Here is a 19,112-nt window from a genome sequence, read left to right as displayed (position 1 = left end):
AAATGATAGTGGTAATGTTAAAATAATTTTTTTTTTAATTACAAATATTAGATATAGTGAACAAAAATAGTCAAAAATATTCATAAATTACATAAAAAATATAATTAAATCCATAAAAAACTAAATGGACCTTACTACAATATACAATTAATATTTCAATACAGTTTGATTTTCTCAAAGCAAAGTGCAACACATAAAATTCTTTTCAAATTGGTTATAACAAACTACACATCTTCTTGTAGAATTAACTTTGTGAGCAGTAGCTAACAATATATATCATTTTTACAATAATATCTTTTTTTTTTTTTTTTAACATCTTCAGTTCCAACAAGGCTGCAAGCAATCACTATTAGAGTTGAAAGTTACTAGAAGAAAAAAGATGAAGTTTGTAGTGCAAGACAACGATTGAGAGAGGACTTAAAAGATTGCAAATTATATGAATCAGCAAAGCAAAATAAAGGGAGCGAATTCCAAAAAAAAGATGTTTGAGGAAAAAAACTAGATGAATAGGTGTTTTGGAGCACTTATTTTTATCGTGACAAGAATAAATGATAGTATCATCAGCGTACAATGCAACCTTAGATGTAAGAATATCTGGTAGATCGTTAATGTAAATTAAAGAGTATAGGGGCCAAGGATTGGACCTAGGGGAACCCCTAAAGTTACAGGATATGAAGAAGAGTGCTGTCCATTGAGGACAAAGTATACTATGATTGGAAAGGAAGGATTCAATAATCTTAAAGATGTTACCAGATACACGGTAAGAAAATAGCTTAGAAGAACAGCATGCCAAACTTTATCAAAAGCTTTAGAAATGTCAAGAGCGATCGCCTTAACCTCTCCACCTATGTCTAATGCGCGATAAAACCTATCAGTTATTACTGTTAGCAAACAGCTGTAGAATGAGAAGATCGAAATTCATATTGATGATCAGAAAGTAAGTTATTAGATTCAAGATGAGAAATTAAGTGTTTGTTAATTAAAGATTCAAAAACCTTGCTTATGATAGGAAGAAGACTAATGGAACATTAGTTAGACGAATCAGATCACTTTCCAGAACTTTTAAAAATAGGGATAACAGATGCTGCTTTCCAGCAGGCTGGAAAACAAGTCGCTGATAAGCACTTGTTAAATAGTTTTGAAAGTATAGACAAAAGCTCTGGAGAACACTTCTGCAAGACTATAACAGGTATGTTGTCCGGACCACAAGCTGTAGAAGAGTCTAAGCAGAAAAACACTTTAGATACAGAAGCTGGAGTGATACAAATGTCAAACAATGGATCAACCTATATCAGGTAGAACACAACTAGTGAAATCAAGAGATGATGTTGATGAAAAGTTCTTAGCAAACAATTCAGCTTTGACTTTAGGTGAGGTGACAAAGTCTGAGTCATACAAGAGTGGTGGAATTACAGATTTGCCCTTATTATTGATACTATTAAAGACTCTTCAGAAGTCACTAGAGCCTACATAAAAACAACAATTTACAAAAAAAAAATAATAATAACAATCTATTTTTTTAATATAATATCTACAAGTTGATTAGAGAATGAGTTTAAAAATATCCAGCTGACCATCTGATGATACAGACTCATGGACACCTGGCTCACTATAAAAGATTTGCCTGCACATACCTGATACATTTTATCAATACATCATGTTTTTTTTTTGTAGTCATTCGCTGCCTTTTACTAGTTGGAACAACAAAAGAAACAGGCTGGGTAACAACACTTTGATCAATATTAGCAAATGAGTTGTTCATAACATCATTGCTGTCATCTTCAGTGGATATATTTGTGCCATCTTTCACATTATTAAAGTCACTATCGCTAGAATCTGAAATTTCATTGTCACATTCAAGCATAAAATTAACAATATCTTCTGTTAAGTTCAGTTTCACATCACTAGCTTTTTTTTTTACAATTTGTCTTTAAAACAGTGTTTACTAAAATTCAAATTAAATCAGTTACACTTTTGGAAAAATAGCCATTATGAGCTTAAAATTTCTGTAAAAGAATGTTCTAGAATATATGACTAGTTTAACTGGTGATGGTTTGGTATTATGTCACACTTTTTCAAGTTAACATTATATATGTATATATATATATATATATATATATATATATATATATATATATATATATATATATATATATATATATATATATGTATATATATATATATATTTACATATACATATACTGTATATATATGTATATATATATACATATACTGTATATATATGTATATATACATATACATATAAAAATTGGACTTATTTATACAATGTCGTTTTATGAAGACATTCAAAACAACCAAAATTACTTATTTTTTAGTAATACTTTGAGTATTGAACCATGTTATCATCAAACTATTATTAAATACATTCCCCATTTTTATTTTCATTTGTTAAAACTAATCGTCCATTCACAATCACGGTTGAAAATATTCTCAACTAGTACACAAACCTTTGTGCCATTAATCACCCATGGTGACATCAAACCCCCATGATGACTACAAACAATCTGGCTTCATTTTAAATCTACAACATTTCAACATTAATAAAATTTTTTTGCATAGAACATATTAAATTCACTTTTCTTGTCTATTATTATATATTACTCGGCAAAGGTATATAATAATAATAGTAACGTTGAATATACTTTCATTAATTGGCGGATCAAAATCATTTTTATCAAATTTACAGAGGTGTTTTTCATCAATGTTATGGAATTAATTTATTACATTCTGGGTATTTTTCCATTGGTAATAACCAGTAAGCAAAGCCTATTGATTTTAATTTGGAGTTAATGTCAGATGAAATAAGTTTTGATAACCTTATTCAGAGGTTTTAAAAGACCTTTATGTCAATTCTATTAAAAATTTCTTGAATAATCAAAAGTTGGTTACTTTATTTATTTGGTCTACCAGGTTTAAATCTTTTAGTAAATAGAAGTGTTGGCATATTTTATGAAGTGATTGTATTCACTTCATAAAAAAAGCCAACAAAACCTTCAGTAGATTAAAAAAATGCCAAATAATACCTTCAGCATGCGTATCTTTGGATACGCATGCGCATGCTGAAGGTTTTGTTAGCTGGAGTTTTTTTTAATCTGCGAAAAAATTTATTATCATTACTTGTTTTTTCTTGAAAAGTGTTATCGAGAAAGTGAAATTTTATGGCTTTAAAATTTATTAAATCTTTTTTAAAGCGAGACTGTTCGTTAACTTAAAAAGAAAATCTTTTAGATTTTAGTTAGGGAAATTAATGAATTTATGTTTCCAGGTTGTTTGTTAATGATACTAATACACTTCCAAAACAGGAATTAAGTTTTCAATAACAATACAATAATGCGGCTACATAATAAACTGAAACTTTTTTTTTTTAATTTTGTTTTTAGTAATTTTAGGTGCCCTGAGAAGCCCTTATGCTCTTATCACAGAGCGCCATGGCTCTTATCACAGCGCATTTGAAAAAAAGTTCATGCATCCTTCCTTATTGATGTTATAAAACTTGTCCAGAGGTGATAAACTATTCTACTTTCAAAATAAAATTTAAGTTAATATAAAACTTTAAAAAACAACACAACAAATATATCTATCCAATGTTTTCATAAACACCTATTTTCATGAAACAACTTCTGGAAATCTAACAATTTTTATTTAAGACCACATGGTCCAGTTTTTTTATACCCCCTGGTATTAACCCTTGAAAATATGTTTAAAAATTTCTAGATGATGAAGATGCTTCAAAAACTTTGATAGTAACACCTTTATACAAGTTGCGTAGGTTTATGCTGCCCAGAACGGAATCTGATTTGCACAGCTGCCAATAAAAACAACAACAATTGCATTTATCTAAAAGCTTATTTAGATATAGGAGTATTTATAACTTGATTTTTAATTGCAAAGAAATAACTTTGTAGCAACATTTTAATATAAACTAAAAAAAACATTTCTCAAATAAGCAATGTCCTTGAATATAACCGAGATGATATGTAACATCATAAATTATAACATGCCAAGATGATATGTAACATCATAAATTATACCATGCCAAGATGATATATAACATCATAAGTTATTACCATTACTGAACAATTTTAAAATAAATGCCGCTTCCTGAATATAACAATGTTGTTAAAAACTTGAACCTCAGTTATGTCATATTCCATAAAACATAAAAGTGTAATGTTATATATAACATCTACTGAGAGATTACATTTCTTACAACTATGCTGTATTAAGGAAGTAAAAGTTATTTTAAACTTGCTCAATAATGTTAATATCAGCTCTCAGTGGCTGGTGAACTTTAACAAAATTAGAATCTGTTAAGGTTGCATCTTGCTTTTGTGCTTGTCACTTTCTTACTCCGGATTCTATTCTTTATCTCCACAAATCCCAAATCCGTCCTTGTATGGAATACTGTTGCCATATCTGGAGCGTATCCTCAAATGATGCCCTTTCTCTTTTAGACAAGGTGCAAAACATATTGTAAACATAGTTGGAACCAACCTTCAACCATTGTCACATTGTCATAATGTTGCTTCTCTTTTTCTTTTCTATAAATACTATAAAGTGCTTAAAACGATGTGCTTTAGAAGAAACACTTCCTTAAAATAGTGTTTTAGAAGAAAAACTTTTCTAAAATGGATTGTTTTAGAAGAAACACTTTCTTAAAAAGAAATTTGCTTTAGAAGAAACACTTCAAAAACCTTACTGAACTGATTTAGGTTTAATTTTTATGAAAATAAAATTTATATTAAACAGCTTAGAAGTATAAGGTTCCATTAATAAAATTTTAAAATAACTTTACCATGAAAAAGAATTAATCTTTTTATGATTTTGAATTACAAAAATCCCCATATGATAAACTGCCAAATCGATATTAGTTCCTTCATTATCTTGTGCACTATATGTTGTAATACCATACATATCAAGTTGCCGAGCAATATTTAACATTTTTTGATCTGCTTCAACTGCAGACAAACCTCTGAAATAAAATTGAATGATCAGTAGAACATGTTATATTGATCATTTTTTCAATTATTGTAAAAAATTTCAAAAACTATAAATTAAAAATTACTTGTGAGATTTGTGATAATTGACAATTGATTTTTCAACTTCCTCTGTCTAAAAAATTAAAAAAACAACAACATTAATCATATATTTAAAACCATATAATGCAAGCACTGAATGCTATAATAAACCATATATTGCTACCATTGAATGCTATAATAAATCATATAATGCTACCACTGAATGCTATAATAAACCATATAATGCAACCACTGAATGTTATAATAAACCATATAAAGCAACCACTACAACATAGTATTACTACTATACTCTTACCTGTTTAGGGACAAACTGAAAGCCAGTTAAATAACCCTCCTTATGATTAATTGGATCAAAGTCACCAAGTTCACCTTTAAAATAACAAATTAGATAAAGTTTACATTAAAACAATAAAGTTTATTTATTGTTTTTTTTTTTGTTTTTTTTTTTAAATAAATAGTCATTTAAGATAAAACCAAATCGAAAAAAAATTTAAAAAAATAATAACCACTTATTATTTACCTTGAAAAAATGGCTTTAAATTATTTTGACCAAATTCGATAAACATGATAAAAAGAAAATTTAAAAATGTGATGAAATAAATTAAATAAATAAATTAGTCACTGACTAGCTACTTATTATATACCTTGCACAATATAGGATGCCATTAAAGCACCTGTGTCCTCTGAGCAAGGAAGCCTAAAAAAAAACATTAGCCTTATTTTATAGATCGAAACCAGTATTTTTATCAAGAGATTGTGCATATCAAAAATATAAATTTGAAATATGCACGCATTCAGAAAATATTCAGGTAAAACATGTGCACACATCCAGAAAATATTCATTAGAAATCACATCCAAAAAATAAAAAATCTAAAATCATCTAAAAAAGCTATACCTTCCATCTAAAAGATCTCTACGAACTTGCAGTGTAAACAAATATCTAAATTTAATATATGTTATTTTATTTTCTATTTTTCAACTTTCATTTGGTTTTTGTAAAAAAATTTAATTTAGTTATGTTGTAAAGATTTATTTTAGTAATGTTGTAACGATTTACTTAAGTGATGTTATAAAAATTTATATTACTTCAAATAAATTTTTATTTTGAACCTTGAACCTAGAAAGCTACTTACTTAATGCAATCATTTTAAATTGAAAAAATGTTTATATCCTTTACACACCTGGACTTAGTCAAATAACCTATACACCTGGGTTATTCATACATACACCTGGGTTATTCATACATACACCTGGGTCATTCATACATACACCTGGGTTATTCATACATACACCTGGGTTATTCATACATACACCTGGGTTATTTGACTAAAATACCTGCAATCAATTGTATAAACTTTTTCCTAGAAATTAAAATACAGACATTATGCAATAACTAACCTTGTGTATTCTTGAAGTAAATGAGGTTCTGAAGTATAAAACATCACCCGAAATTTGAATGTTACTTTAGTGCAATCTAAAAATATAATTATTAACTTAAAACTTATTCAACTTGAATAAAATTTTTTTGCTAAATCTAACAAATTTTTTTCTAGATATATTTTTGCATACTTAGATCTATCAAAAATTAAATATAATTACAAAAGCTCTGATTAGAAGTTGGGTTCAACAGAATGAGATAAAATAATTGTATTCAGGTTTTTTATTTTTTATCATTATTTTGATTTTTAATCCTTCTGCCTTAAATGTTAATCACCCTACTTTGCTTTGCTTTTGAGGACACACTTGTATACATAATTTAGTATTTACATATTTGTTTACATCTGTTGAAAAAATTACTCAAATACACACTTATTTTAACATATACATAAAATGGCATTTGAAAAACATTTAAAGGCATGCTTTATAATATATATTTATTAATTCTTTTAAAAAATTATAAGAATTGCTTTTTTATCAGAATTTAATATTTATCAAATAAGAACTAATTCAAAATAAAAACAACATAATATACACTGAGATGAGAAAGTTGAAGGTGCAAACAATAAATTTAGTGAACAATTGAAAAAATGAAAAGTGTTTTTGTATTTGCTGTTTTACATTTTTTTTCTGATTGTTGGCTAAGGATTGTTGTTGTTGGCCAAGGGTATATAAAATCATTAGTTAAAATATGTTTCATTAAGTTTATTTCATTTCATTAAGTATAAATATAAAAAATTAATTGAACATAGTCAAAACTTTTTTACTTTTAAATAATAGGTAGGGTCTTATAAAAAAATTAAAACAGATTTTTCAAAATTATTTAATAACTTTAGTTTCAAAATAATAAAAACCCCATAAAGTAATTGTTGAATTTTTTTGTGTGAATATTTTTAAACATTTTTTTTTTAAGGAAAATAATGAAATAAAGAAAAAGATAAGTATATCTTCACAAAAAACAATAAAAAAACCATAAATGTATGAAACTATAATAAATTAAAAACTGTAACCTTTTACTTGACGTTGAATTGATTTTAATGGATCAAGCCAGCACTAAAAAGAAGAGTTAAGATATAAAGAAATATTAATACTCTTCTGGTAGCATATAAAAATAATACTCTTTTGCTAGCATATAAAATTAATATTCTTTGGTAGCATATAAAATTGACTACTCTAAAAAGTCCACAAGCTTTCTTTTTTTATTATAACATCTCCTAGTAGTAAAGTGCTCACCTTCACAGTTCAACTTTGTTGTATATTGTTATACCTTGTTGAACTTGAAAAAAAATTTTGTCATCAACTTGCTGTCCTTGTTGACAAGCTGTTGTTATTTTAGAGTTATAGGGTTGAAAGAGTTTTAAAAGAAAAATAAACTGAGGTTTTTTGTAAGAAACATTAAAAAAAACTAAGGTTTCTTGTGAGAAACATAAAAAACTGAGAATTCTAAAGTTCTAATTTCCAAAAATATACTGAAAAACTGTAATAAATGACTGTATATTCTGTGTTTTTGTATTTGTATTTAATTTTCAAAATCTTCACTTCGATCAAGGCTGCATGCAACCACTATTAGAGTTGGAAATTACTGGAACAGATAAGATTAAGTTTTTAGAGCAAAATAACAATTGACAGACGACTTAAAAGATTGCAAATTATATGAATCAGGAAAGCATTATGAAGGAAGTAATTTCCAAAGAACTGATATTCGAGAAAAAAAACTAGACAAATAAGAGTTTTGGAGCACATAGGAACAGTCACAGAAAAAGCATGAGACAGTTGAATGACAAGTATCACAAGAATGAATTTTATTAGATGGAACAAGAGATGCTAGCTTTTTAGAGCAGTACCCATTATATTATTTGTAGAAAAGAGAAAGAGAAGCAACATTGACAATGCGATAATGGTTGGAGGTTGGCTACAAGAGCAGGTTGAACTATGTTTACAATGTGTTTTTGCACCTCTTCTAAATGAGAAAGGGCATCATTGGAAGATCCGCCCCAGGTATAGTAACAGTATTCCATACAAAGACGGATTTGAGATTCATAAAGATAAAGAATAGAATCCCGAGTAAGAAAGTATCAAGCACGATAAAGAGAAGCAACCTTAGCAGATGCTAATTTTGCTTGAAAAGGATTTCACTTCTGCTACAGCATGGGGCTCACAGTGACTGGTGAACTTTAATTCAGATAAAAGCCAGTTTTTTTCAGCCAAGAGAAAAGGCATCATTCAAAGATCTGCCACAGATATGGCAACAGAATTCCATACAAGGACAGATTTGAGATTTGTAGAGATAAAGAATAGAATTTCAAGCTCAAATGCCCCCTCCAAGCAATCAGAGAGTGTTGGTTCCTTATCAGGTCAAGAACAAATGGTAGCTTTATCAACGAACATTGCCACCTTAGATGTGAGAAAATCTGGAAGATCGTTAATGTAAATTAAAAAAAGCATAGGGCCAAAGATAGAACCTTGAAGAACCCTGAAGTTACAGGATATGAAGAAGAGTGCTGTCCATCGAGGACAAATTTTATAATTTTAGAAAGGATTCAATAATCTTAAAGATGTTGCCAGATACACCATAAGAAGAAAGCTTATGGAGAAGACCAACATGTCAAACTTTATCAAAAGCTTTAGAAATGTCAAGAGCGATCGCTTTAACCTCATAACCTCTATCTGATGCACAATAAAACCTATCAGTTATTACTGTTAGCAAATCAGTTGTAGAACGAAAAGATTGAAATCCATATTGATGATCAGAAAGTAAGTTATTAGATTCAAAATGAGAGATTAAGTGTTTGTTAATTAGAGATTCAAAAACCTTGCTTATGATAGGAAAAAGACTAATGGGACAGTAGTTAGACGAGTCAGATTGCTCTCCAAAATTTTTGAAAATAAGGATGATAGATGCCGCTTTCCAGCATGCTGTAAATTAAGTCTCTGACAAGCACTTGTTGAATAGTTTTGAAAGTACAGACGAAAGTTCCGGAGAACACTTCTGCAAGACAATAACAGGTTTGTTGTCCGGGCCACAAGCTATAGAAGAGTCTAAGCAGGAAATCACTTTAGATACAGAAGTGATATGAATGTCAAGCAATGGATCTACCTATTTGTTGGCTATATCAGGTAAAATGCAACTAGTGGAATCAAGAGATGATATTGATGAAAATTTTTTAGCAAAATATTCAGCTTTGTCTTTAGGTGAGGTGATAAATTCTGAATCATATAAAAAAGGTGGAATAACAGATTTGACCTTATAATTGATGCTGGTAAAGATTCTCAAGAAGTCATGATAGCCTAATTTTTGATATAAAATACAAGATTTCATGAGAATAGCAGTCTTTGGCGTTAGACAAAACCTTTTTACAATGGTTTCTATCAATAGTAAACAGACGTCTGTTTCCTGGAGAGTTGTTTTGCTGGTAGATATGGAAGTAATGATTTCGATTAGAAATTACAGCAGCACAATGTAAGGAAACCATGAAGAAAAGTGAGGCTTGACTTGCAATCATGGAGAGGGAATAAAAGATTTCATGCCAGCCTGAATTCAAGAAGTAATGCAAGAAGCACATTTGTCAGCAGGAAGATGAAAAATATCTACCCAAGGGCCATCACAAAGAAAATCACAGAAAGAATCCCAGTCAGCTTTAAGGTAGTTGTAAGAGATTCAATGATAGGGGGATTCTGAGTGTTATCCACATTCACCTAAGGTGAAAGTGGATAAACTGAGCACTGACTAGGATCAGAAACAAGACATAAGTCGAGTAGAGAAGGTAAATGATTCAGGTTGTCTGGAAAGGGAATTGGAAAATTGACTATTTGAGTTAGCGATTGAGAAAGGCAAAAGGTGTGGGCCTTAATGCCTCCAGAGTCACTGACACTAGACCCAAGCTATTCAGTGTGATGAGCATTAAAGTCACCAACAACAACAATATTGGCTGAAGGATAAAGAGTGAAGGATTTGTCAATTTGATCAGAAATAACATCAAAAAGGATGCAGTCTTGAGATGAAGGAGAGCGTTACAGCTCAAAGAGAATAGCGATAAAGTGGTGCTAAACGAAAGCACAAAAAAGAATAGTCCGTGGATTTAAACTTAGTTTTATGACAATTTTGAATTCTTACGAATACAAATGTCCAGGTTAAGCATGTGACTATTGAAGTCTTTACAAATTCAAGGAAGATAACCATCAACACTAAGATCACAAGATGAGACAGCCGAACTGAAATTAGTCTCACAAATAGGTCTGGTGAACTTTGAAAGAGATAAGGCTCAACAGAAGAAAAGTTACTTTGAACGCCACAAATATTAGTGAATAATAGGTTTAGAGAACTTGTTTATGATGATGGTTATTTGTGTTTTATAGTTTTTGATACTTTAGTCATTTTTAAATTTGTTAAGGAACTTGACTGAAAGTATAGATTTTACTCAGTCAACCCTCAGAATTAGGAAAAATGAGGTCAGCAAATTATTGCCGACCACAAACTGTTAGAGGTTGACATTAGGTCAGCAAAAAAAATTTAACACAAAGGGGTTACTATAAAACATAGAAACGAGTTCAGCAAAAAATCGCCGACCTCAAACACTTTTAGGTTGGCAGTTAGGTTGGCATTGCCGAATGCCGACCCTAATTCCGAGGGTTGCTTAGTACACTATTTAATAGTCTAAGCGAATGCCTCATTACTAATAATGCCTAAGCCATAACAAAGGGCTCCAAATGTGGCCTTGACAATGCACAATAAATGTATGAACAAGAACACCACCATACTAAATCTGTTTACCCCTTAAGTCTTTGCTTAGAAGGCCATCTACAAGACAGTAGTCAGATGCGTTTAACACCTTGCCCAAGATTATTTTAATTGAGGCACTATCTCTAGCTTTTACTCAACCAAGAGCCCCAAGACAGGGGGTGTTTTAAGTCGAAGTTGACTTCTCCTAGCCTTTGCCAAATAAAAGCATATCCTACAGGCAGCAAGACATGAAGCAATACTTAATACTTATTGCATCAATAAACTTCTTATGTTTCTAATACCGAAAGTCAAACTGAATTAGGATAGGTTTCAGTACACACACACACACACACACACACACACACACACACACACACACACACACACACACACACACACACACACACACACACACACACACACACACACACACACACACACACACATATACAAGAAGAATTATTTAATTATTTAAAAAAAAAGTTGATTGTTATTTATTAAATGGTTCATTATTTAACTAATATATTTTATATGTATTTTGTTGCTGATTAAACTTGATAACTTACATAAAGTCTTTTTTGTCATTTTATTTGGCAACAAATTTATTAATATTGTTTTTAAAACAAAATGTAAAAACTGCTTTTTGAAAACTTGTAAGTTTTTGGTGTGTGGAAGATTTACCTTTAAGTGTGTAATTGAACACACCCGATAATAAATTTTTTCGTAAATTCTTAACGAAAACCCGTTTTATATTTTCTTAAAAAATTGAAAACTTAACAAAAAAAGTTTATAAAATAATGTTACTTATACTTCATTTATATCCTTATCATCGGATGATATTTGAAGTCCAAAGTATTCCGCTTCATCCAGATTAAGGTGACTATTGACTTGTTTAATTAAAACTTCACCTAGTGAGCGAGGCTAAAAAAGAAAAAATATTAAAACAAATTTACAATATTGCAAAACCATAGGTATAAAAATAAATATACTGGTTTTTATTCAAATAAAAACAATACTTGAAATAACACTATGAAAATCATTTACAAATGTTTTGTAATAACTATATTTTTAGAATTATACATTTTTATAAAGGTTTTTTTTTATTTTAATACATTTTATAGCTAATATTTATTTTGCATTTTAAAGCAAAGTTGTAACCTTGTGTTAGGTGTTTATATATATAAATATAAATATATATATATATATATATATATATATATATATATATATATATATATATATATATATATATATATATATATTGAAAAGTTAACCCTTGATTTTTGACACAGCATAACTGTATTGAACTTGGTTTAGAGTGCTTTTATTAATTAATGATCAATAGGGTGGCTCATAAAACAACATTTTTTGAAAATGTCTGATGGTACCCCCTAATGGTGTTCTATATAATAAATTAACACAAAATTTAAAAAAATTTTGAATAAAAAAAATTTTTAGGGGTCGCTCAAGACCCTTAAACATCCGACTGGTCCCTAATATTTTGAAAAAAAAAAAGTTCTTCAAAAGCATATGAAGTTGGGTCTCAAAAAAAGTTAAATTTTATAAAAATTTCAAAAATTATAAAAAAAATTTATGGAAACACAAATTTAAAAAGTTTATTTAAAAAAACAATGAAAATATGTACTTTTTTATTTTTTGTTAAAAAGTATATATATAATATATGATAGACCCTAATTATATAACTATATAAACTATATAAACTAGATAATTATCTTTTCTACTATAGATTCATTTTCCCCAAAAAAAGCACTGCTCAGATATTTCAATACATCCACAAAAGGAACCATATACTTTTACAGGTAATGATCCACTACCAAGATTTAAAAGCCATTGGGAGAATTCCTCTTCTTCAGCCCTAATTCTCGCATTTTCTGTTAATGAGAATCGCTGAACATATTGCCATATATAATAACATACTATCGTATATAAATGACCCCATAATGGATAAGAAACCTGTGCATGGAAAATTTCTGGCAATAGACTTCACATATTCACCAAAGATTTCACTGAGCAGGGTCAACCAAATATGAGGTCAATGTAACAAACTGTTACATAGTTAAAACACTTTTACGAAGAAAAATATTTTCTGAACCACCATGCATTCCATTGCGTGGTGGTTCAGATAGTATTCTGTGCCTCAATTTAAAAGGAAAATAATACTTGAAATGGTATTAAAATTAAATAAAATCAAACCATTGTGCATTTGGTGAAAAAATGCAAAAAGTCTCTGAGGCATGCAGGTGTTTATTGGCAAAGAAGTATTAGTCTTTGTGGCTGTCAAATAGTCAATGTCGGTATAATAGAATGAGATCAAAAAAAGATGTAGTGATATCCAATCATGTGTGTAAATATACATCTACATACACACAAACAAACAATATATATTTAGAAGAAACACTATAAAAATTGCAAAGTGCAAAATATGTATAAATATAGTTTTTAAATATGCACAAATAAAACCAAATTTATCAAAAAGATCTCTAATATAGATAAGGAGTAATACAATATCAAGGATGGAACTTTGTGGAACCCAAAAAGTTACTGGAAATGAAGGAGAGTAATTTTCATCAAGGATAACTTTAATACTGCGATTAAAAAAGAATGATTCAATAATTTTTATTAGTGAATTATTCCTTGAATAAATTTCCCTGATATAAAGCAAACTTATAGAGAAAACCTTAATATTTCTTTAAAGAAAACCTTTATTGAAACCTTTTTATACGAGAAATAGTTCTTGGCTAACTGCTTCAGTCTAATGCACAATAGAACCTTATAATTATTTTTAGAACTTTTATAATTAGTGAAGTAGCATAAAAAGTTAACCAGTAGAACAAGAGGACCAAAATCATTGATTGCCAAAGAACACTAAAGATGAGATGCTAGAAGTTTGTTAATGAAAGTATTAAAGATTTTGCTAATAATAAAAAAAAGGTTGTGCTAGAAGTTTGTTAATGAAGGTATCAAAGATTTTGCTAATAATAAAAGAAGATTGTGCTAGAAGTTTGTTAATGAAGGTATCAAAGATTTTGCTAATAATAAAAAGAAGATTGGGCATAATAGTTAAAGCAATCAAAGCAACCAGAGAAAAGTTGGAACCACAGATGCCATTAACCAGCAGATAGTAACTAAAGTTAAGCTAATAAACATTAAAAACAAAAATGAGTTATCTGAAAATAATGGACCTTAGCATCAGACAACAAAAGCTGTTTGCTCTTCAGACCTCAAGAGCTGTTCTGGTAAAAAAAAGAAATGGTTATGATTAGAAATAGCAGTTGCACAAGAGAAAATTGTGGAGTAGAATTGATATAGATAGAATAAGTGAACTGAATGAGGCTTGATTTGAAACCAATAAGTAGAAATAAAAGTTTCCATGCCTACTTGAATACAATTTTTAAAAAATCTTAATTTTGTAATGTTTTTTGTAGTCTTTCTGTAGTTGTTATGTTTTCTTTTCATAGTTGTTGCTGACTTGATGATGTCAAATACATTCACTTTAATAGGAGAAACTTGTAACTGCTGTATACTAAAGAATATATTTTTAAAAAATATCCTTTTACATGATATAAAAATGTGACACATATTTCGTACCTACTTTTTTAGGACTTGAGAGTCCTTCATTATTTTTTCAAAAAGAAAAATTTACAAAAAAATGTTTTATGTATAAAATTATATAAGAAAATTTGTTGTTCTTTAAAGACTAGGTACAAAACAAGTATACCATATGCAGTAAAATATATTCATAGTGTCTAGGTATTTATTAAAAGACAATTTCAATTAGTATTTCGTGAGGTGTTTTTATTGTGTTACTCCTAGATGTTTTATAGTAATCAAAAGATGGTCTCGTGTCCTTTATAATTTCGCTATCGTAATTGTCAAATATGAATTATTTTTAGAATTTGAAATATGAATTATTTTCAGAACAATGTCTAACATTGTTCTGAAAATAATTCATATTTCATGTCAAGCATATATTGTAAAAATAATTTATTTTTATTTAATTAAAAATTAATTTCAGACACACCCTAATGCTTCCTCACTCTTAGAGCATTGAATTAGGTGTGCTAATATAATGCTCAAACTCATCAGAATGTGATTTAGGAATCATAATTAATAACAACCTCAACAAAATGCCCAGGTGTGCACTGCTATCTCTAAGGCCAACAAGATGATTGGCATGCTTAAAAAGACTCTGCTTTATAAATATCTAGGAGAGAGTTTGAAGACGCGCCACTAAAATAGCTCACAGTACAGAGCTACCATACACAGTATAAATCTATCTTACAAAAATAGACTATGTATTTATTTTAAGAAAGACATCACCATGGAGACTTAATACAGCTTTTTAAAATCAAAAATGACAAAGAAACTGTTAACTGACACCACACTCTCATATGTTCTGTACCTCACCATGACCATAGAAGTGAACTGGTCAAAGTGTTAATTCGATCCAATAAAAATGGAAGTAACTTCTTCACAAATCGAGTTGCCAACAATTGGAATTGCCAGATGAGATTGTAAATGCTGAAAGCCTAAACACCTTCAAAACCAATTGAACATGCAACAAAACTCTATGCAAAATGATTAGGTTGCATTGCGGTTAACTTACTAACTAACATTATTAAATTGGCTAAACAAATTTAATGCATTCAATTTAGGACTGGTAAGACCATTTTAAAATTATGAGTTAGTGCAAAACTGTCAGTCATGAAGCAATAATGTTTTGTCAGTATGTTTGTTTTATCATAATGATTCTTACCTGCATGAGTTTTCAGTTTGCAAGTAGAAAAATATGTAATAACAATATTAAGAAAAGAACAATGGGCATTTTAAAATACAAGCAATAAAACACATTTTCACCCGTTTTTTGTTGATTTATTATATGTTAAAGCCACTTTGCCCCATTTACCATCCCTTCGCATTTACCATAATGCGGTAGTGGTGTAGTGGTAGTGCGCTTGCTTCATAAGCGAGAGGTTCCGAGTTCGATCCCCACCACGTCCCTGGTAGTACCGCGCTCAACTTGTTTCTCCGCGCAGCGGCCTTGTTTGTCAAGGTTCGTGTTTCGGAGTTATAGAGTTGAGAGAGGGTTATAACCACAATTAAGTAGCCTCCTCATCTGTAATGGCCTTCTGGGCCTTGGGGAGGTGAAATAACAAAAAAAAAAAAAAAAAAAAAATCTTGCCCTAATTTTCCCTATATGTATTTAGTTTATTTACACAAGGATTGGTCAAGAAGGCGTGCATGCTATAATATGACCACAAAAAAAATTTTTTGTTTTGACAATTTTACCAGAGCTATTAACATTTTAAAAATTTTCTGAAAAACAAAGATTTTTTTTTAATTCTATTTGACTTCCAACAAGGCTGCAAGCAACTACTATTAAGTTGGGAGTTACATGAAAAAAAGGAACAGATACAGTAAAAGAATGAGACTTTGCTGAATGATGAGTCAAGCGAGATTGAGTTTTAGCTGATGGAACTAGAGATAATAGCTCCTTTGAGCAGCAACCATGATAGTATTTGTAGAAAAGAGAAAAAGATGCAACTTTACAAAAATGTGAAAGCGGCTCAAGCTTAGCAGTTATAGTGGGTCCACTTTTATGCGTTTTTGGACCTTCACTAGAAGAGAAAGAGTATCATGAGAATAACCAGCCCAAACATGACAACAGTATTCCATACAGGGACGAACAAAGATTTGTAGAGGTAGAGAATGGAATCAGGAGAGAGAAAATGGCCAGCATGATAAAGAGAACCAACCTTAGCAGATGCTAATTTAGCAATCCATTGTATATATGGTTTCCATAAAAGGTCAATAGAAAATGATAATCGAAGAAGACATAATGAAGAGGACTCAGTGAGAAGGTTGCCATTCATTAATATAGAAATGTTGACAGTACTGCAATAGTTGTTGGCAGTATACAACTAAGTTTTGTTGGAGTTAAAATTCACAAGCTACTGTGAGCCCAAATTTATTACAGAAGTGAGATCAGATTAAAGATAGTCTGCCGTTTCTAAGCTATGAAAAAGACTTTTTGTCAAGATAGGAGTATAAATTGAGTCATCAGCAAAAAGAGCTATTTTAGAGCTACAGAAGATCATGTAATGCATTTCTTCTGTTTTTAACAACACCTAGTAAACAATACCTTGTAAAAAAATTAATGTAGATAACAAACAAAACAGAATCAAGGATACAACTTTGAGGCACCCAGAAGTTACTGGAAATAAAGAAGAGTGTTGGTTTTCGAGGCTGAATAAAGATGTTAGAAAGTAATGATTTGATAATCCCGAAAACTTTCCCAGATACATCATATGAAACAAGCTTATGGACAAGACCTTTGTCAAAAAAAACTTAGATATGTCAAGAATTAAACATTAGAAATAAATTACATTAAAACTTTTTCCTTTACAAATGTAATTTTTTATATAAAGTATTAATGAATATTATATATACTTTATCTTATATAATTATGCATTTTTTATGAAAAATATTATTCTTTAAATAAATTTATATAAATTTCATAAACAACAATTTTAAACAACCATTGTCTCTATAATGATCTTTTTATGACTAAAGTTATTATATATTTTTAAAATGTATGTTTAAACAAAGTATAACATGGTACAAAAAAGAGTTACACTATTTTTTTTTTTTTTAAATAAATGTACTATTATTTACTCATGTATATTTATTTGAATAAACTTACTATTTTTAAATTAGTAAAAAAAAAAAAAAAGTCAAATTAAACAAAATTACTAAATAATCATTAGAAGTTGTTACTTTATTTAAAAGTCCCATAATATTATAAAAACATTAGTAAAGATTAGTAAAAATAAAAGATTAAAAGATTCAAACTATTTCAAACGTAATTAAAACTTGTAAAAAATACTTAAAAATTAAAAAATTGATCCAAATAATCTTTTATTTTGAGCGTTTTAGTTTTTTGAGTTTTGATTAATATAGTGAAGTTATATTTTTATTCTTTGTGCTTTAGTTAGGTAATTCTTTTTTTCCTATTTGTTAAGATTTTTAGTGTTTTAGTTTTTTGAGTTTTGATTTAGTTATATTTTTAATTTTCGTGTCTTAGTTTTAGTAAGAATATCTGATATTTGAAAAGTATTTTTTATTTTCTTATTTGTTAAAATTATTTTGCTTTTTTAAAAAAAGTTTTTGTTTAAATACTGAAAAAGTTTTTCTTCACCTTTTTAAAATGTTCAACATGTTCACACCTGTGGTCAAGTTTTCAAAACAAACAAACAATCGCAAACCTTCCTGACCTAGCCTGATATATAAATACATATATATACATATGTATGTGTATATATATACATATGTATGTGTGTATATATATATATATATATCAGCCCTTGGAATTAGGGTCCACCTACCTGCTGACCTAAAAGTGTTTGAGGTCAGCAAAAAATAGTGGACCTCATTTCTATGTTTTACGATTACCCCTTTGTATCAAATTTTTTTGCCAACTTGAACGTGACCTCTAACAGTTTGAGATTTATTGGCGACCTCAATTTTCCTAATTCCGATGGTTGATATATACAATATATATATATATATATATATATATATATATATATATATATATATATATATATATATATATATATATATATATACCGTAAAACATAGAAATGAGCTCCACTATTTTTTGCTGACCTCAAACACTTTTAAGTCAGCAGGTAGGTGGACCCTAATTCTAAGGGCTGATATATATATATATATATATATATATATATATATATATATATATATATATATATATATATATATATATATATATATATACCAGCTAAAGGTGTTTGAGGTTGAAAAAAAACTGCTGACCTTACTTTTAGGTTTTATGGTAAGACCTTTGTAATGA

The 19,112-nt window shown here is 29.0% G+C and overlaps 1 protein-coding gene across 1 annotated transcript in view; it reads right to left on the bottom strand.

Moving 5' to 3' along the window:
- LOC100203284 (FERM, ARHGEF and pleckstrin domain-containing protein 2) overlaps positions 1-19,112 on the bottom strand; it is a 73,930-nt gene that overhangs the window by 43,969 nt on the left and 10,849 nt on the right. Inside the window, exons 2-9 of the mRNA XM_065788159.1 lie at positions 12,029-12,139; positions 7,509-7,551; positions 6,460-6,535; positions 5,957-6,001; positions 5,705-5,757; positions 5,356-5,429; positions 5,087-5,133; positions 4,817-4,993 (exon numbers count right to left, since the gene is read on the bottom strand). Coding sequence (XP_065644231.1) covers positions 4,817-4,993; positions 5,087-5,133; positions 5,356-5,429; positions 5,705-5,757; positions 5,957-6,001; positions 6,460-6,535; positions 7,509-7,551; positions 12,029-12,139 — 626 coding nt within the window. The remainder of the gene's footprint in view (positions 1-4,816; positions 4,994-5,086; positions 5,134-5,355; positions 5,430-5,704; positions 5,758-5,956; positions 6,002-6,459; positions 6,536-7,508; positions 7,552-12,028; positions 12,140-19,112) is intronic.

Source organism: Hydra vulgaris, chromosome 01 (assembly GCF_038396675.1).
Source record: "Hydra vulgaris chromosome 01, alternate assembly HydraT2T_AEP".
NCBI classification, from domain to species: Eukaryota; Metazoa; Cnidaria; class Hydrozoa; order Anthoathecata; family Hydridae; genus Hydra; species Hydra vulgaris.
Note: the sequence above shows the minus strand (reverse complement) of the source record. Positions and strands in the feature narration are given on the sequence as shown.